We start from the raw sequence: 20,890 nt of genomic DNA on the forward strand, positions 1-20,890 counted from the left end.
GGGCATAAGTCCCATAAACCAGGTAAAATAAATATTTATGAAGATATTTTGTAAATATTTATTTTTTATTGTTTACTGACACGGTGATTTTTTTCACGATTTATTTTTAAAATTCAGGTCAAGGCTCCGCTACACGCTCTGAAAGCGCAAAGCTCAAAATGAGTCCATTACATAAATAAGATTTAATTTGCTCCGTAATACTTTGTGAATTTCAGAAGCAACACACCACACACTTGTTTATACAAAGTGTAAAGGTAGTAAAAAGCAATATATACAGCGGTACCTTTTGCTGACCCCTGTCCTAGGTGGTTTTAGAGAGACTGGTTGCTTTTACACTGTAAAATTCTGTGGTTCATTGGGCCACATTTGAGTCCTAAAATCATATCTGTCTCAATTACACATGAATCTGACTTTGGAAATTAAGTTTATTGATCTGATTTACTGTATCTTAAAACTTCAATTTTCAAAAATGAAAATAACATCTAATAAACCATGTTGTAATTTTTCTTCAGATCATTCCACCATGGGAAAAATGTATTGTTATAGTAATGAAACTAGTTGCCATCTCTCTTTTTTACCTGCAACATGCAGGCAAAGCACAAAAATATAACCCCAACTATTGAAATGCACCTTTTAAAAATGTTGCTGTGTGGACGGGTGCTGATGGATATTATTTGAGAACATGTGGTTAAGAGATGCTTATGGAAAAATGTGCTTAGATCACACCATAAGGGCTTCTTGAGACTGATATTTATACCAATCAGGATTTTAGAGTAATGTTAACCCATTGTCTGAATAGCATAGGCTTGTATGTGGCTTATAACATGGCTAAAATGCAGCCTCAGGGCGGCATTGACCGGTGTCTCCCCAAGTTTTGCAAAAGTTTTGCCAAAACCAAACATGCAAATCACTCATAATAACCAGATCATACCGTATCGGTCGAGGCCCAGGTTTAAATCGACTGCCATAAGTAACGATGACCTGCAGGGAACCAATGGAAACTGGGCTACTGTAGGTCAAAGAAGGAGAGGAGGAAGGTGTGTTTGGACTCGGAGAGAGAAGAGGAAAGGAAAGATACCACCGTGCAACTGGGGTAACAAGTTCTGACCATTTTTTAATGTATTATTTGAAAAGCCTCAGGTGTAAAGCGAATGCCATCTAACTGGGTGAAAAGGCAATGAGGCTGAAAGACGATCAGGTCATTATAAATTTCAATGACAAAGGGAATACAATAAAATAATTTTTGATCATGGGTAGAAAATTCACTCACCAATTTTGCACGTGTTTCCTCATTCATTCATGGACTGTTTTTCATAGCAAACCAGGGATTCACTGGAGAAAACGAAACAATCCGTGAGGAAGGTGTTATCATTTGAAAAATGTTAATGACATTGATTATTTTTACAGTTTAGGATGATGAATTTGAAACCGAAAAATTATTCTGAAGTGTGGTTTTGTCTTTTAATACAGTGAATAAAAAGCCTAACAAGTCCAAATCCAATGCAGAAACGCTGCACATTGTTTGTTCATAACAAAAATATGTACATGTGGTATATTTATTTATTTCAGTTTAATTCGGGTGACTAGGTTTGACATCACTAGGGGGCCATCAATCACACACATCATCAAGAAAAAAAAAAGAGTAAAGGAAAGAGTCTGGGACTGAGAGTAGGGACTTGGAATATTGGGACTTTGACAAGAAAAGGTAGAGAGTTGGTCGACATGATGCAGAGAAGGAAGGTGGATATACTGTGTGTCCAGGAGACCAGGTGGAAAGGTTGTAAGGCTAGAAGCTTAGCAGCAGGCTTTAAGTTGTACTATTATGGTACTGACAAGAAGAGAAATGGAGTAGGAGTTATCTTGAAGGAGGAGTTTGTTGGGAACGTCCTGGAGGTGAAAAGAATGTCAGATAGAATTATGAGTCTGAAACTGGAAATTGAAGGTGTGATCCTCACTGTTATTAGTGGCTCTGCCGCACAGTTGAGATGTGAGTTTGAGGAGACATTTTGGAATAAGTTAGATGAAGTGATACAGAAAATCCCTAGAGATGAGAGAGTGATAATTGGTGCAGACTTCAATGGGCATGTTGGTGACGGCAATAGAGGGACTGAAGAAGTGATGGGCAGATTTGGTAACCAGGATAGGAACGCAGAGGGACAGATGGTGGTAGATTTTGCAAAAAGGATGGAAATGGCTGGAGTGAACACTGTTCTCCAGAGAAGACAAGAACATAGGGTAACTTATAAGAGTGGAGGTGGGAGCGTGCAGGTAGACTACATCTTGTATAGACGAGGTAACCTGGAAGAGATCAGTGACTGCAAGGTAGTTGTAGGTGAGAGAGTAGCCAGACAACATAGGATGGTGGGTTGTAGGGTGACTCAGGTGACAAGGAAGATGAAGAGGACAAAGGCAGAGCAGAGGACAAAGTGGTAGAAGCTGAAAAGGGAGGAGTGTTGCATGGTTTTCAGGGAGGAGATAAGAAAGGCTTTGAATGGTCAGGGAGAGCTTCTAGATAATTGGACAACAGCTAGTGTTATCAGGGAGACAGGTAGGAGAGTACTTGGTGTGTCATCTGGAAGGAAAGCAAATGAGAGACTTGCTGATGGGGTGAGGAAGTGCAGGAGTGTATACAGAGAAAGTGGATCGGCTCTGAGCCCCTTGTTGTTTGCAGTGATGGACAGGCTGACAGATGAGGTTCGACAGGAATCTCCATGGACCATGATGTTTGCGGATGACATTGTGATCTGTCGTGAGAGCAGGGAACAGGTTGAGGAAAATCTAGAGAGGTGAATGTATGCTCTGGAAAGGAGAGGAATGAAAGTTAGTTGCAGCAAGACAGAGTATATGTGTGTGAATGAGAGAAGCTCAGGTGAAACGGTGAGACTACAGGGAGTAGCGATCAAGAAGTTGAAGGATTTCAGGTACTTGGGGTCAACGGTTCAGAGAGTGTGGAAAAGAGGTGAAAAGATGGATTCAAGCAGGCTGGAACGGGTGGAGAAAAGTGTCAGCGGTACTATGTGATAGAGGACTATCGACCAGAATGAAAGGAAAAGTGTACAAGACAGTGGTAAGACCAGAGATGCTGTATGGCCTAGAAACTGTTACAATGATGAAAAGACAGGAGCTAGAGGTTGCAGAGATGAAGATGCTAAGGTTCTCTTTGTGAGTGACCAGAATGGATAGGATCAGGAATGAGTCTATCAGAGGAACAGCACATGTTAGAACTTTTTGGAGAGAAGGTCAGAGAAGCCAGACTGAGAAGGTTCGGTCATGTACGGAGGAGGGATAGAGAATATATCAGTAGACGGATGCTAGAATTGGAGCGGCCAGCCAGTAGGTCTCAAGAAAGACCAAAAAGAAGATTTATGGACGTAGTGAGAGAGGATATGAAGGTAGTTGGTGTGAGAGAGGAGGATTAAGGGAATAGGGTTAGATGGAGAAGAAGAAGATATGTGAAGATGGCTAAGATTAGCTTCAGAGGCCAATACTGGCCAATATGAGGTTATTAGAGGCATTATAGACCTACAAAGACCACAAATAGTTTTCCATAGGACATTACTAAGAAAGGATTCTTTTACTTTGTGACTGCTGCTTTGCTCCGAGGAGATGGTGTTTCTACTGAAACAGGCATTTTCTTTTCTTTTCTCCCTTTGACTCATAAGCACACACATGCAAAACACACATCTGCTTTGGTGGACTTTGGCTATAATTTGGGAGCCAGGGAGTTTCCTCCCTCAGAGACCTGATGTGTGTGTGTGTGTGTGTGTGTGTGTGTGTGTGTGTGTGTGTGTGTGTGTGTGTGTGTGTGTGCCTTTTGTTTGTAGTTTTTTTTACTGTACTTGTGGGTGTAAAATTCCGGGAAATTCTTGTTGTGTTCAACTTACCACTAGCTTGACATTGTTTAACCCACACAATGTGCCGAACTCAAGGCTCTTGTGGAGCTGCTCACCTGTGGCAACTTTCAACTACCCAAAAATGGCTAAACAAAAGGGTGCACTATGAAAATATGTGTAGTTCGGGATGTCAATGACAAATTTTACTGTCTTCTGTGCAAAGACGGTGTGGCTGTAATGAAAGATCAGTGATTAATTCAGACCTGTGAGCAACACAAAGCTGTAAACCAAGTTTTAATGCATTTTCACTTCTTAATGCAGCTTAATTTTTTGCATTTTTTCTTTTGCTGCTAAAGGACATTTGATTTGCTTTGAAGGAAATCATTTTTGGTCGGACGAGATTTACTTTATTGATCCCAGGAGGATGAAATTATTGGCCAGTAGTTGCATGACATTCAAAGAACAACCAGTGACAACCTTAAAATAAAATAAAATACAATAAAATCTGCAAGTACTAAAAGTATAAAAGTATTATCTAGAAATGTCTATACTTATTTATCTCATATACAGCAGGGAAAAAGCAATGTGAAAAAGTTGCAATGCGGCAATGTAAAAAGTGTGGTTAATGAAGTTATTGTTCAGTATTGTACCAGGTTATGGCATGTGGTGGGAAAAAATTTCCTGTATCTGTCAGTTGGACAGACACATAATCTGAACTTCACCAGATAAAAAGAAATTAGATATTGTCCTCAATGACACAAGACAACCAGGAGCAGATGAGGCTTAAATTTTGTAAAGTTTATTTCCAACTTGTCAGAAAGTTTTACAATATTAACAGACCAATTGGTCGAGAGCCAGATGAGTCAAAGGCATAAGTGATTTACAGGAGTGGTATGCAGAGAATGAAAAGAGTTGTTCTTCATACTCTATGAATTTGAGGATTGTATCATTGCATTTAGTGAGAGATACATAGTTGAGAGGGATCCAAGCTTAAAAAAAAACATGAGAGGAATGAGAGGAAAAAGTTGGAGGAAGTTACTTCAGATGCACGTATATGACATTATATTCATTTACCAACTGGAAAAAATGGAGATGAGCTAAGTTGAGAACACAAAGAAGATCAACTGTAGGAAGACTTGGGGATAAAGGCATTGGTAAAAACAATGCTAATCAGTTTCTTTTGTAAGAAAAAAAAAACAAGAGTGTAAATACATGTGTATAACACATGTATTTGCCACATGGCAGATACAACAAAGACAAACTAAAACCAGTTACAAACGTGACACTGATCACAACAGTATCTGTGATATTTTTGAGAAATGAGCTTAGATACGTTGCAATAGTTTCAGTTGAAGCCCTTGAAAAATAATTATGCACAGAAAATTAATCTCCAATATGTTGTTAAGATTCTGTTTTCCTATAGTTTGAGGAAAATAAGAGATTTTCACATATTGTTCAATCTATCAATGATCTATTTTGTAGATCTACAAAATCTTTAATGTGTAGATTTTGTAGAAATATTTACAGTATATTCATGACTTTTAATCATATTGCATTTTGTCTGTATATCCCAATATCACATCCCGTACTTGGTCACTGTGAATTTGTTCATCGTGTACACCAACACTGTGTAATGTATATAAGTTTACTTGTGTATACCTATCTGTTAAGTAGGTTCATGGTCTTATATATAATTGATCCTGAATATACTGAATATTCTGTACTGTAGATGCTGGTCCTACATCTGTAAAGGGATCTTGATTAGCGGCATCTGCTGCAGCTGGCGCCGATTACAATGGGGATCAGCTGTGAACCCTGACATACTCATCTGCCGTAATTTTAAATTTAAGTCTATAGTGTCCGCCAACATTGTACACTGTATATAAATGTACTTTTGTATACCCGTCTGTCAAGTAGGTTCATGTTTATACATAATTTATCCTCCACATACTTAGTAGACACTGGTCCTACAAGTGAAATAACAATAAAGTTGACTTTCATCTCATTTCATACTTGTCCACTTTTTAAATATGAGTAAATATTCAGTTATCTATTTTAATCCTTGTTGTTGACTTCATCCTTTCAATTGGAAAAGGAAATCATAAAGAGTTTCCCCACACGGAGAATAATAAAAGATAAATTATATCGCTGTGATAAACAAATTTCCCCACAGGGAATCAATAAAGTCTTATCTTATCTTATCTTATCTTATCTTATCTTATCTTATCTTATCTTATCTTATCTTATCTTATCTTATCTTATCTTATCTTTAAGTTTATAGTTTCCACCAACATTGTATGTTGGTAAATATGTACTGCACAGTATGTACTGTAGATATTATATGCTGCATGTGTACACATATTGACAATAAAGTTGAATTTAATCTCTTCTCGTATCATCTCATTTCATTCCCTCTCTTCTAGTCTTGCCCTTGCACTAAAGTTACCAATGAATTTCCTCTTTAAGAAGCATAAAAGTATCGATATCGATGGAAAACGACCTTAAAATAATGATATAGCATCAAAAAGTAAGATGTTGGTTCCGCCCAGCCCTGCTCCAGAACCCCAGCCCGTCCCCTCCTGTCAGAGCGTCTGTCGGGCGTCGGAGCGCACAGACCCGCCTGTCCCCTGTCGGGGTCGAAGACATGCCCGGAGCAGGATGTGCTCCAGCCGGAAGATTCTGTTAAGCCTGGTCCTGCTGTCCGTGGTGGAAGTGGGTTTGGGAATAGCGAGCATCGCGCTGGGAGTCGTGGGAATGAGCGCGGTGCGTGGAGAACACAAGCCGCGTCAGGGTGACGCTTCTCCGGTTTGGAGCGGACTCTGCGTACGTCCGGGGAACACCTCTCCCCATAATTCCCCCTCTGGGGTTACTTCCACAAGATAAGTTTTTCATGCACAGTTTAAAAGGTCTTGTGACTTATTTTATGAGAATTGTTTAGATAATTTTGAGCTTTTCTTTCTATAAGAGAATAATGTGCATTATTGTAAATTGTATGAAATGCGTTTTGGTCAACGAGAAGGGGCTTCGCTGGTGTAGATTATTGCAAAATGAAAAGCTTTATTTAAAGAATTTATTGAAATATGTAGTTTTTAATAAATGTGAAATTAGATAACAGTGTTGAATCAAAAATAAGTAAATTAAATAAACCGTCATAAACGGTTTATGCCACAGTTTATTCTACCGTGAGGTAATGCTACCTCAACAAAGCAGAAATTATAACATGTAAAGGGATGGGATTTGAAAAAGCGGATATTGGGCTTTTAAAAAAGGAGAGCTGTGTGAGACAAAGTGAAGCAAAGTAACAAGGGAGAAGCCTTTCACATTTCCATTGCAAAACAAACAAAAAAATAGCTGAATGCAAAGAAATTAGAAACCGATGTTCAAACTTACCGTTTACCTTTAAAAACTTCACAGAATGCAGACAAAATGTAAAAATAAAATTCACTTAAAGGGCAAATTGTACAAACATCGTCTAAACACAACTTTTGTTTTTCCTCTGCTAATTGGGATTCATGAAGCCTAAATAATCAATACTCAACAAAATCTTTAATGTGGAATACATTTTTTTTTTAAAAATCCTCACAAGGGGATAATATGTTATTTATAACTGTATAATACCTCCATTGTAATATGAACGTGTTTAATTTTGCTCCCATCACCCCTCCTTTCGTCTTCATTGCATCATACTGTCTGTTTGATGGTCAAGGTCGCATCCTTTGTTCCTCAGGTGGGAAATACTCATTGGAGCCTCACAAATTTACATGTATACTAAACTATCACTTTGAAAATCCATGAAAAAACAAGTTAGAATCATACAAATGTTGGCTTTTCAATGCAATGGTTTTAACATTGAGATTTTTTACACAGTGATTCGATATTGCTCCTATGATATATGTTGTAATTTGCTAATGGGGTAAAAATCACGGTTAAGTGTAATGAGGTGTAGGCTATGAAAACTTTAAATATTATGTTTTTATATCAAGACTCTACATTAGGATGGAGTATAGAGTGGAAGAATGACTCATAACATAAATGACTCATAAATGGATCTCCATATAAAGCAATCTGTTCTTGAAAGGTAATTAACCAACTTGGGTTGGAAACAATGTTCCCTCTAAGCTCTGCAAGTGCACAATTGCGCACTGCTCGCACACTCAGCGCACAAGAAAACCTATCCAGCGCAATTAGCGCACTGAAAATGAATTAGATATATAACATTTTTTTCTGTATCATTTCGCTGTGTAACTCTGTGCAGCCAATCACGGCTAACAGTTTTGCAGAGTTGAGTGTTGCTAATGCTAACATGCTAACCCCTTATCTAAAGTAGTAAGCGAGTTTTCTGGTGGAAAAATATGGACTAAATGGAAGCCATAATCCCAGGTGTGATACTGGTGTGTGGCCACAGTGTGCACATCTGATGTTGCTCACAGTGCTCCTCAGTGTGTTCAGGGAGGTTGTCTGTATGCACAGATATATGACAAATTAGAGGGAATATTGGTTGGACAGAGAAATTCTCAAGTTACCTTGTGCCAGAATCTAAGACTCCACATCTGTTTCAGCTGCACTTCTTTTCAGAGGCTCATTACTTAAACGATCAGTCTGGTCATACAAAGTAATAAGCCTGATTGATTGATAACGGTAACGCCTGAAAATTCATCCGTAATTGTAATATGTTACTTTATAATCTGCGTATTTCAGACGATTAATTAAGCTGGGTTTGATTGACGATGCTATTTACATTTTTATCTTATTATGATATTAATTTACTTTTGACATGACACATAAAACGTATGGCATGGGTAGCAACAATACAATTCTAATGGCATGGCCTCAATTTGCAAAAAAATGACCTAAAATATTCCCTGTTCTCTGAATCTCCATCCGTCACACCTACTCACTACATGTCTTCTTTTACCACAGCCACAAATCTCCTCTTTAGTCTTCCCCTTTTGCCCTATAAGAACATTCTCTCCTCTTCACTTGTCCAAACCTTCTCAATTGTGCCTCTTTGACATTGTCTCCAAGACCTCGGCCACCCTCCCTCCCCCCCCGAAATGCTTGTTTCCGATCCCGTCCATCTTCATCTCTCCCAAAACAAGCTTCAGCTTTGCCTCCTGTCTTTTCATCCTGCAGGCCGTGCAGGAAGGCTGGTCTTTTTTCCGCGGCCTTGTAAACGTCCCCCTTCACGCTTCCCGCCAATCATCTGTCACAGACAACTCCTGACAATCTTCTCCACCCATTTCACCCCTGTCTGCACTCGTTTCTTCACCTCTTTCTCACAGTAACTGATGCTGATCCTAAACTTTCAAACTCCTGCACCTTCCTCACCACCTCTCCCTGTATTCCTGTTGTTCCACCTGGTTCCTTTTCATTTTCACACCTGACGCTGATTCCTCGTCTCTCCAAAACATATTTCTACCTCTCTCGGCTCTCCTTCACGTGCTTCCTGGAGAACACATGGAAACTCCTGTCAAGCCAACCCTTTTCCTGCACACATCACCTCTGCCAAGCGACCCACATACAAATCTTGGATTTGACAGTTCCGTTTCCATTCTTCGTTCTCAAACTTTTAGCAAAGAGGGCTATATTTGGTGAGGTGAAAATGTGCGAGGGTCAACCATTCTGCTTGACATTCTTTGAACATTAAATGTAAATTAACTATTTCATGACTTTTTTTTTTTAATTGCAAAGGGCATATTTTGTTTTAACACAAATACGGGTCCTTCTCAAAAAATTAGTATATTGTGATAAAGTTCATTATTTCCATAATTTAATGATAAAAATTAAACTGTCATTTATTTTAGATTCAGTACACACAACTGAAGCAGTTCAAGCCTTTTATTGTTTTAATATTGATGATTTTGGCAAAAAAAGGAAAGAAAAAACAAAAATCCTATCTCAAAAAAATTAGCACAAGTCATCCGACCAATAAAAAAAAGAAAGTGTTTTTAATACCAAAAAGTCAACCTTCAAATAATTATGGTCAGTTATGCTCTCAATATTTGGTCGGAAATCCTTTTGCAGAAATGACTGCTTCAATGCGGCCTGAAATGGTTACGCTTTAGAATTGTTATTACATAATGAACCATGTTATTACATTTCCTAGAGAATAAAAAAGTTGCAAGTGCATTTTGTAATAACCTTCTCAAAATGTAATAACTTATTACATAATGTGGCAAAATTTATTACAAAATGCGTTGGGGCAGTTTATTACAAAATGCGGCAGTTTATTACAAAATGCGGCTTTATTACAAAATGAAATGAAAAAGTTATTACATTTTGGACGTTTATTACAAAATGCACCGTTATTACAAAATGCGGCTCAACAGGTGCCAGGTCGTGATGAAAAATGACATCTTCATCTCCATAAAGCTTTTCAGCAGATGGAAGCATGAAGTGCTCCAACATCTGATAACTATCTGCATTGACCCTGTCCTTGAGAAAACACAGTGGACCAACACCAGCAGCTGACATGGCACCCCAGAGCATCACTGGGTACATTTTGGCATTTCCATCTCACCAGTTCCTCAAGACTCTGGAACCTTGATTTCATCCGAGAAAAATACTTTGGATCGCTGAGCAAGAGTCCAGTGGTGCTTCTCTGTAGCCCAGGTCAGGCGCTACTGCCGCTGTTTCTGGATCAAAAGTGGCTTGACCCGGGGACTGCCGCACCTGTAGCCCATTTCCTGCTCACGCCTGTGCACGATGGCTTTGGATGTTTTTAGACTCAGTCCACTGCTTCCACAGCTCCCCCAAGGTCTGGAATCGGGCCTTCTCCACAATCTTCCTCAGGGTTCGGTCACCTCTTCTGGTTTCGCAGCGTTTTGTGCCACACTTTTTCCTTCCCATGGAGGTGCCTTGATACAGCGCTCTGGGAAAAAGCTTCTTCCATCAGAGATTTCTTTCTGTGTCTTACCCTCTTGCTTGAGGGTGTCAATGACGGCCTTCTGGACAGCAGTCAGGTCAGCGGTCTTACCCATGATTGCGCTTTTGAGTAATGAACCAGGCTAGGAGCTTTTAAAAGCCTCAGGAATCTTTTTCAGGTGTTTAGAGTTAATTTGTTGATTCAGATGATCAGGTTCACAGCTTGCTTAGAGTACCTTTTCATGTTATGCTAATTTTCGAGATGGGAATTTTGGGTTTTTATGAGCTGTATGCCAAGTCGTCAGTATTAAAACAATAAAAGACCTGAAATATTTCAGTTGGTGTGCAATGAATCTAAATTATATGAAAGTTTAATTTTTATCATGACATTATGGAAAATAATGAACTTTATCACAGTATGCTAATTTTTTGAGAAGGACCTGTATAAAGTTTTTACCAAATTCACTGACTTTCATATTTTAATACCACATGAAATGAGGAAAAGTCACTATGAATTATGGACTAACAAACTCACTAACTCACTATGAACTTCTAATTTCAAAACATGCTAACAGGAAAATAATACTAACAGTGATATTATTCAGAAGTACAAAACATTTAGGGCCATATGAATCCTTGTATTACGCGCTATCAAAAAGACGAAATGCATTGTTTTTCATGATTTCAATTTTAGACTCAGATCTAAAATACGAAATAGAAAAACAGGCTGTCGGACCAAATTAGATTTTATTATTGATTTTATGACAGAGGCTGTGGGCTGGTGTAAATCTGAAAACGGGCCACGTTTCGCCCGCAGGACGGACTTCGGACATGTCTGGTCCAACCTTTGCTTCCTCTGATTTTCTTCATTCATCATTTCTTCAAAGATCTTCATCGTACCTCATTTGCAAGCACATTTCCATCTCTATCTCTGCCCCACCAATCGGTGCAGGTCGCAGTTTCCTTCCAGTTTCTCATTCAACACTTTGACACCTTCCTCTCTATCTTACTAAGGAACTTTTTGCATTCTTTCCAACTTTCTTCAACTCTTTCTGTCCCACTACAGAAAAGCTCACCCAAAATTAAGAATCTGACATTGAGCAACCATGCCATGCCTTGTCAAATAAATGATTCATGGTGACTTTTAGAGAGTTAAGTCAGTTTTATTTGAAATTTGTCTTGGTCTCCATCATATTCATCCAGTGTAGTAGTCCCGCTATGCTACTGCTAGAACCTGGAGGCTATGCTAGTCATGCAAATGTTGTTGGTTGGGTAGCGGTACCTAATTTGCAGGAATTTGTCGTAAATGAATCAGCATGTTGACATGCCGTCTACAGCCCTCTCCATCTATGCCATTTTTGGGTCTTAACCCTTTGAAGCCATAATAGGTTTGACGAACAAATTGCATACTCTACTTATATTCTGTCGATCAAACACCCTCAGGCACTTAGATTTACTTGGCTGTTATCAACAAAACAATGCGGCGTAACTAGTGAGTTCACTTTGTATAGAAATCCTAGAAAACATAGTTTCCTACTAGAAACCTATCATGTCTATTTCTGGGGGGAAAGAGGTATAAAGTACAACATTTCATGTTGTCATATCCAATAACTTCTAATTGGCTCATGAACTAATAACTTCTGGCACAGATCTTTGACCCATGCATTGCTCTTTCTCTCTCTTTTTAGTTTCTGGTGTGTGGCATATGTGGAGTGTTGTGTGCTCGAAAGAAGACAGGTCTTATTGTAAGTACTTGTTTGTTTATTTCGTATAATGCCTTACAAATTAAAACCTGCATCAAATAGTTGTCAAAAATTACCCGGATGTGTGAATAAGACAGTGAATGGTTGTTTGCCTGTATGTGGGTGTATTGACTGGAAACAGGGTGAACCCTGTCTCTCGCCCAATGACAGCTGGGATAGGATCCAACATCCAGGATAAGCGGTAGATAATGAATTAGAATCTTTAAGGTTGTTCATCTCTTTCAGATTTTCTAAATGTTATTAAGCATATTCAGCAGTGGGGAAAAAAAGATAAAGGTTACACAAATATCTGTGAGGCAGGAGACCTTTTTAAAGATGCTGAAGAAGTTACATCCATGTCTTTATGTATCGATGATTCTGTCTCTATGTATGGAAAATACACATTTTTATTATTTTTTTATTTGATACTCTTGAATATGATATGTTTTAATCACCCAAGGATGGAAAAAATTATAACGATTCTTAGAGTAAGTACAGTCTGATAAATACAAGAATTAGATATTGACTCTGTATGTGACAACACGCACACCCGTAAAGAAACAATTATTTTCCCAGGACCTGAATGCAGTGTTTCTGTCAGAGAATTTCAGGAAACCCCATTCGACAAGCAGTCCCCTCTTCTTGTCTTTTACAAACACTCTTTCTGCCTTTTTAAATCAGAGATCACGTCACTGCTTCCCTCCTCTTTCCTGTTTCTTTCTGTCTTTGTCAGTTCACCTGTCTTTCTACTGTTCAGAGGCTTCTATTAATGGATCAGTGTCAGCACAATCGGCTGAAATAGAAACATGCCTCAACCTTGTCAATTTGTCTCCCCTTATCCATCCGCCTTTGTCTTCTTTTTGTCCTTCCTTTTCTTCATCGCCTCATCCGTGTCCAAGCCGTCATCATTTCAAACGTCCATTTTTACTCATCTTAGTACCAACGTCTCGTTCCCACCAAACCCACCCCTCACTGACTGCTTTGAGGGGAGATGATGCATCGGGTTAGTATGGTTTTGAACTCCTGCCAGCCTCTTTCCTGGGGTAGTGATTGTAATTGGAGATGTTTTTTTTTTTTTTTCCCCATGCAGTCACAAGCCACTAAAGATACCTTTATTGAGCATAATGAAAAATAAGCCAGCAGGGAGATTAAATCATTCCATTTGATTTTTTTTTTTAATGGTGAAGTTCAAGATCACCAATCATTTCAGGTTGGACGAAGTGATTTGTCTCATCGGGATCGGATGTCCTAGCTGCTGATCTGATTTCACTCATTTGAAATCAGCAGTTATAAAGTCTAATACAATATTATTGCTTCATACATTTACTCCTTGATGAAAGGATATCTAAATGCTATGCAATGTTTCTGGATGAGTCGATTTACAGCTCTGTAAACTGTATATAAACTACAACGAGTGTCTGAACATTTTTCCCACTTTTTGTCACAGATGATATTATTCTCTGCATGTTGTATTTGCGGCCTCATCGGTGGGATCCTCAACTTCCAGTTTGTTCGTGCACTAAGCAAACGACCAGACTCCACACACTCCAGTCATCTTGCTGCCATGACTCTGGCCTGTCTGGGTAATGAAATACTAATCCATCACAATTGAACACTGTAGTAAATGATCAGTCCATATGACATGTATGTCTTACTTTGACAAGATATTGTTTCTTCAATGGCTTCGATATGCTGTAGAAAATCAGGATTGCATCCTACTACAATGGGATTACAATAGGCCAGAAGTGAAATAATATTAATACCGAGGGATGCTGTGATAGGCATTATGATAAACATTAAAAGTGTCAAAAATCTAAATATTTACAATACAGTCTAATAAATAGCTTGAATACACACCAAAGCAATGTTTTTTCTACATTTTGTAATTGATTATGTAATATTGCTTTTGTTAACTTTTAAAAAGGTATATGTATTATCAGGAATATTTTATGATCACAATATGCAGAGCGGCTTTGGGATTAGCACTGTCAACTCATAGCAAGAAGATTCCTGCTTTGATTACAACTGAAGCCTTTCTATGTGGACTTTTGCATGGTCTCTCAATGTTTGCATAGGCTTTCTTGGGCTTACCAAAACCTAAAAACACATCAGTATGAATGTACTCAGGACACAGCAATGCAGATAGATAAACTCTTATAAACTCTTAAAATATTGGTAACCAAGCATCTGAGGAAGCACATTTTTTTCATTCAGATGACAAATGACAATGAGCCGAGCATCCTGAACCTATTGTATATTTTCAGACTGATAAGTATAAATGAGTTAACACATCCAAAAATATTTAGTATCTTTATGTACTAGCTGTAAACTACAATGCAGCCTCAGGGCAGCACAGTCCAGTGTCTCCCATAGCCGGTCTCAAGCCCGGATAAATCCCGAGGGTTGTGTCAGAAAGGGCAGCTGGCAGAAAATTTTATCAAAACAAAATATGCAAATCCTAACAATCCCATACCAAATCAGTCGAGGCGCGGGTCAACAATGACTGCCAATGGTACCAATGACCTATAGGGTCAGTTGTAATTGGGCTACCGTGGGTCAAAGAGGAGAGAAGGAAGGTGTGTTTGGAAGCAAAAAGAGAAGAGGAAAGGCAAGAGCCTGGGACTGAGAGTAGGGACTTTGAATATTGAGACGATGACAGAAAAAGCTAGAGAGTCTGTTGACATGATGTAGAGAAGGAAGGTGAATATACTGTGTTCAGGAGACCAGGTGGAAAGGTTGTAAGGCTAAGAACTTAATGAGGAAAATTAAAGAGGGAAGGGTAGAAGAGGTGACTATTGTAGACCACAAAGTAGCAGAGATTAGCTAAAATGAAGTGAGGAAGGCATTGAAGAGGATGACGAGTGGAAAGGCAATTTGTCTTGATGATATACCTGTGGAGGTCTCTAGGAGAGGCAGCGGTAGAATTTCTTGCTTGATTATTCAACAGGATCTGAGAGAGTGAGAAGATGCCTGAAGAATGGAGACGAAGTGTGATGGTGCCCATTTTTAAGAATAAGGAGGATGTGCAGAATTGTGGTAACTGCAGAGGGATTAAGTTGATGAGCCATACAATGAAGTGATGGGAAAGAGTAGAAGAAACTAGACTGAGAGCAGCATTTGTGAACAGCAGTGTGGCTTCATGCCTAGAAATAGTACTATAGATGCAGTATTTGCTTTGAGAATGCTAATAAAGAAGTATAGCGGGAGCTGTATTTCGCTTTTGTAGACCAAGAAAAAGCATATGACAGGGTGCCAAGAGAGGAGCTCTGGTATTGTATGACGAAGTCTTGATTGGCCGAGAAGTATGCTAAACTGGTGCAGGACATGTATGCTAGCTGTGAGACAGTGGTGCGGTGTGCTGTGGGTTTAACGGAGAAGTTCAAGATGGGGATGGGGCTTCATCAGGGATCAGCTCTGAGCCCCTTCTCTTGTGTAGTGGTGATGGACTGGCTGGGTTAGCGTTAGAGTTCAGAATGAGATTAGTAGAGAAGATCATCAGACCAGTTATTTTTCTCTTTACCGTAACCACATAGTTTGTGCTATTTTGTTTTTTTAAAGGTTAGTATTAGCATAACAGAAGTTCAAGGTGGAGGTGGGACTCCATCAGGGATCAGCTCTGAGCCCCTTCTTGTTTGCAGTGGTGATGGACAGGCTGACAGATGAGCTTAGACAGGAATCTCCATTGACCATAATGTCTGCCGATAAAGTTTTGATCTATAGTGATAGCAGAGAACAGGTTGAAGAAAATCAAGAGAGGTGGAGGTATGCTCTGGAAAGGAGAGGAATGAAAGTTAGTTGCAGCAAGACAGAATATATTTGAGTGAATGAGAGGAACCCAGGTGGAACGACGAGGCTACAGGGAGTGGTGATCAAGAAGTTGGAGGATTTCAAGTATTTAGGGTCAACAGTTCAGAGCAATGGAGAGTGTGGAAAGAGGTAAAGAAACGGGTCCGAGCAGGTTGGAATGGGTGGAGAAAAGTGTCAGGGGTACCTTGCGATACTATCAGCAAGAATGAAAGGAAAGGTGTACAAGACAGTGATGAGAGCAACAATGCTTTATGGCCTAGAAAAAGTAATAATGACTAAAAGACTGGAGGCAGAGCTGGAGGTCGCAGATATGAAGATGCTGAGGTTTTCTTGGGGAGTGACAAGGATGGACAGGATCAGGAATGAGTCTATCAGAGGAACAGCGCATGTCTTATCTTCCGGAGAGAAGGTCAGAGAAACAATACTGAGATGGTTCAGTCATGTACAGAGGAAGGATAGTGAATATACTGAATAGACTGATGCTGAAATTGGAGAATTGGAGCTAGAGGAAGACCAAAGAGAAGATTTATAGACGTAGTAAGAGAGGATATGAAGTCAGTGTGAGAGAGGAGGATACAGGGAATAGGGTCAAAAGGTGGATTCACTGTGGCGACTCCTGAAGGGAAACGCCGAAAGGAGAAGAAGAAAAATGTACTGGCTGAAAACAACAAATGATTTATTCTGCTTGGTTTCCAGGAATCTTTTCCTGTACCTTATCCACATGGCTGACCTGTCGTCTTGCTAATTCTGAGCAACAGAGGATGCTCCTTGAGCGGGAACACTCACTGCACCATTCACATGAGATGACCGAGAAGGTATAACCCAGCTGCAAAAACAGAACTTATTTGTCAACCTATCAGCGACACAAGTCATTGAAAGACCAAAAGAGGCTGAAAAGTTCAAACTAAGCTGTTTATTTGTATCCTCAACAGGAGACCCTGGATAACTCTAGTAATGGCGTCCCTCATATTTCTTACAATGGACTTACGGCTTAATTCCCATGATGGCACTCCTTGAGGTGATGTGAAATACTGCAACAGATACAGCTTGCCGTCAACAGCAGCAGACAGAAGAACATGCTACTGTATGTTTGCATGTATGTCTGTTTGCATTTTATTTTTTCCTTAATGCAGGGAGTGAAGTTGTTGTCGGAGCGAGACAAAAAGGGAAAGGGAGGAGTTATCAGTTTTGTATATTTATGCAAACATTGTTCATCATCCCTTTATTCACCCCAAAGCCAGTGTGTTTAGCTGGTGTTTCAAAGGGGCAAAAATCTCAGACATCATTTGACCTTAAAACTATGGTTTTAAAGAATGGGTATAATTGATCAAATATGATTCCTAAATGTGAGAAGTATAAAGATTCCTGCTACTTCATATGCTTTCATGAGCTAATGCTATTTTTGTGTCAATGCCATTATTCGTTTACTGGCTCTATCACATGCAATGCGGGAGAAACTGTAAATAGTATGTACTGACTGTGATACACTATGAACTGCATATTGGAAGCTGGAAACTGTACCGACAAACCTTTTTTCTAAATATGCTTGGGAAAAATGACTTAAATTAGAATATGTACACCGAATAATTATTAGTGTTCAATTGATTATTCCAGAGTGTTTATGAGATCTTTGTATTGTAGTTGGTTCCATGCTTGTTTATTTTGCAACAAATCCTAAGGAAAAACCTACATCAAAAAATATACTTCATAATACCAATAGCATCACTTAGAGTTGAAATGTAATTATATGATGCGTTGGAAAAATACCGGAGGGAAAGTTCAACACATATTTCTAATCTTCTCATTTGCAATGCATTTTTCTTTTTTTAGTTTGTGTCTAAATTATTCATTCCAGATCCCTTTCAAAGAGGCTGTTCATTCTATTCCTTTGGTACACTGATATCTAATTGTGTGGAGTTGCATGTTCTCCCCACATTTGCCTAGGTTTCCTCTAATTTATCAATTTTCCCCCAGAGTTCAACAATATGTAAGACTATAGATGGTTGTGTACTGCTTTATGTGGCCCTGTGATGTACTGGCAACCATTCGAGGGTGTACCCTAACCAATGATAGTTTACCTTGAATTTGGCATCACCCAGACCTTGCTTGTAGGCCAAGTGATATAGATAGCAAACAAAATGACTGCTCAACAGTGATGTGCAATCAGGGGAGGCAGGAGAGGCTGTGCCTCACTTGCTAATCTTGGAGAGAAAAAAATGTCAAATGAAGAAAAGGATTAAATCGTTATATTTATCAGTGATTTTGCACAATAAAGGTATTTTTCATTTAACATCACCAGTTTTAGATTGTTTTTTATTCAAAAGCTCTGGACTTTCACATTTACATTGGAACTGTTTCTAGGCCATAGAGCGTTGCTCATCTCACCACTGTCTTGTTCACCTTTCCTTTCATTCTGGCTAATAGTCTTCTATCACATAGTACCCCTTTCTCCAACCTCCATTCCTTTTTCCTCAACCCGTTCCCTGCTCTCACTACAGATCAGAGTGTCATCTGCAAACATCATGGTCCATGGAGATTCCCATCTAACTTCATCTGTCAGCTTGTCCATCACCACTGCAAACAAGAAGGGGCTCAGAGCTGATCCCTGATGGAGTCCCACCTCTACCTTGAACTTCTCTGTTACTCCTACAGCATACCTCACCACTATCTCACAGCTAGCATACATGTCCTGCACCAGTCTAACATACTTCTCTGCTGCTCCAGATTTCCTCATACAATACCAGAGCTCCTCTCTTGGCACCCTGTCATATGCTTCTTCTAGGTCTACAAAAACACAATGCAGCTCCCCCTGGCCTTCTCTGTACTTCTCTATCAGCATTCTCAAAGCAAATACGGCATCTGCAGTACTCTTTCTAGGCATGAAGTCATACTGTTGATCACAAATGCTGACTTCCACTCTCAGTCTAGTTTCCACTACTCTATCCCATATCTTCACTCTTTCTATCTTTCCATCACTCTTCTAGCAACTGTCAGTATGTTTCTCTCCTTATCTTGAATCGCCCGGACCTGTTGTACATTCATTCCATCATCATCTCTTTGTTTCGCCAAACTGTATAGATCATTCTCTCCCTCCTTACTGTCCAGCCGAGCATACAAGTCATTGTACACCCTTTGCTTTACCTATGCTACCTCTATCTTGACCTTAAGTTGTATCTCCCTGTACTCCTGTCTGTTCTCTTACTTCTTCTTTGCGAACCGCTTTCTCTAAATATACTCCTGCACTTCCCCCTTCTACCACCAAGTCTGCTTATCTACTTTCCTTCCAGATGACACACCAAGTACTTTCCTACCTGTCTCCCTGATAACACTAGCTGTTGTCCAATTATCTGGAAGCTCTCCCTGACCATCAAGAGCCTTTCTCAATTCCTCCCTGAAAACCATTCAACACTCCTCCCTATTCAGCTTCCACCGCTTTGTCATCTGCTCTGCCTTTGACCTCTTGATCTTCCTTGTCACCAGAGTCATCCTAAAAAACACCGTCCCATGATGTCTGGCTACACTCTCACCTACTATTACTCTGCAGTCACCAATCTCTTTTAGGTTACCTCGTCTATACAAGATGAAGTCTACCTGCATGCTCCTACCTCTGCTCTTATAAGTTACCCTATGTTCCTGTCTTTTCTGGAAAAAAAATTGAATGTAGCAATTTCCATCCTTTTTGCAAAATCTATCCACCATCTGTCCCTCTGTGTTCCTATTCTGTATACCAAATCTGCCCATCACTTCTTCATCCCCTCTATTGCCTGCACCAACATGCCCATTGAAGTCTGCACCAATTACCACTCTCTCATCTCTGGGAATATTCTGCACCACTTCACCGAGCTCTTTCCAGAACTTCACTTTCTCCCCTAACTCACATCCCACCTGCAGGGCATAGCCACTAATAACATCGAGCATCACAACTTCAATTTCCGGTTTCAGACTCATCAGTCTACCTGATATTCTTTTCACCTCCAGAACGTTCCTCACAAACTCCTCCTTCAAGATAACTCCTACTCCATTTCTCTTCTCGTCAATACCATCATAATATAACTTAAAGCCTGCTCCTAAGCTTCTAGCCTTACTACCTTTCCCCCTGGTCTCCTGGACACACAGTATATCCACCTTCCATCTCGGAATCTGTCGGCCAACTCCAGTTTCCATTGGTTCCCTATAGGTGATCTCCTTCAGCCCCTCCAAGTCTCTTCTTTTAGTCTTTATTACAGTCATGCTTGAAAAGCCCAGCTAACAAAAATATGTTGTGGTGAAATGGAGCTGAGCTGAAATAGCTCTATTTGCCAGAATGGGGAACTCCTTAACAACAGTTAGCCAAAAACTGTCCAAAGGTAGACCAGCAAGATTTTGTCTCAGTGTCTCAGTTCTTACTCGTCGTGGTGATTTTCTTCAACAACGGTGCCTGTTTCTCAGTCTGTTTACGCAGATGAACAAAATAATCTGTGTTCTTATCTTGAAGTGAAGGGTGTTTAGTTTGGAGATGGCGTTTAAGTTTGGTTGGAACCATGACACTGTTTAGACAGCTTTTCCCTTAACACCAGGCATAACGGAGTCGGCTCAGTAAGTTCACCAGTAAAAGTGAATCCATCACCTTCATTATATTGTCTTCAGCTCACCTTTTTGACTTTC

At 39.6% G+C, this 20,890-nt stretch overlaps 1 protein-coding gene across 2 annotated transcripts; it reads left to right on the top strand.

Annotated features, from left to right (window-relative positions):
• The first annotated feature begins 6,491 nt into the window (after window positions 1-6,491).
• Window positions 6,492-18,512, top strand: tmem196 (transmembrane protein 196). 2 transcript variants are annotated; one of them, XM_086171470.1, is made up of 5 exons: window positions 6,492-6,656; window positions 12,386-12,442; window positions 13,887-14,022; window positions 16,943-17,061; window positions 17,179-18,512. In XM_086171470.1, the coding sequence occupies exons 1-5, from the start codon at window positions 6,492-6,494 to the stop codon at window positions 17,239-17,241; spliced, it is 540 nt and encodes a 179-aa protein (XP_086027596.1). In that variant the 3' UTR covers window positions 17,242-18,512. The 2 variants fall into 2 exon arrangements, with proteins under 2 accessions (XP_086027596.1, XP_086027597.1); XM_086171471.1 differs by lacking the exon at window positions 12,386-12,442 and having other exon boundaries at window positions 13,947-14,022.
• Window positions 18,513-20,890: the final 2,378 nt, after the last annotated feature.

The sequence above is a fragment of the Fistularia commersonii genome, chromosome 24, assembly GCF_037954325.1.
Source record: "Fistularia commersonii isolate RoL2024-O1a breed Wild chromosome 24, RoL_Fcom_v1.0, whole genome shotgun sequence".
NCBI lineage: Eukaryota > Metazoa > Chordata > Actinopteri > Syngnathiformes > Fistulariidae > Fistularia > Fistularia commersonii.

Coding starts and splice junctions, on each gene's coding strand:
- tmem196 (XM_086171470.1), top strand. CDS start 6,492: ATGTGCTCCAGCCGGAAGATTCTGTTAAGCCTGGTCCTGCTGTCCGTG. Junction 6,657..12,385: donor CGGTTTGGAGCGGACTCTGC/GTACGTCCGGGG, acceptor CTCTCTTTTTAG/TTTCTGGTGTGTGGCATATG. Junction 12,443..13,886: donor GAAAGAAGACAGGTCTTATT/GTAAGTACTTGT, acceptor TTTTTGTCACAG/ATGATATTATTCTCTGCATG.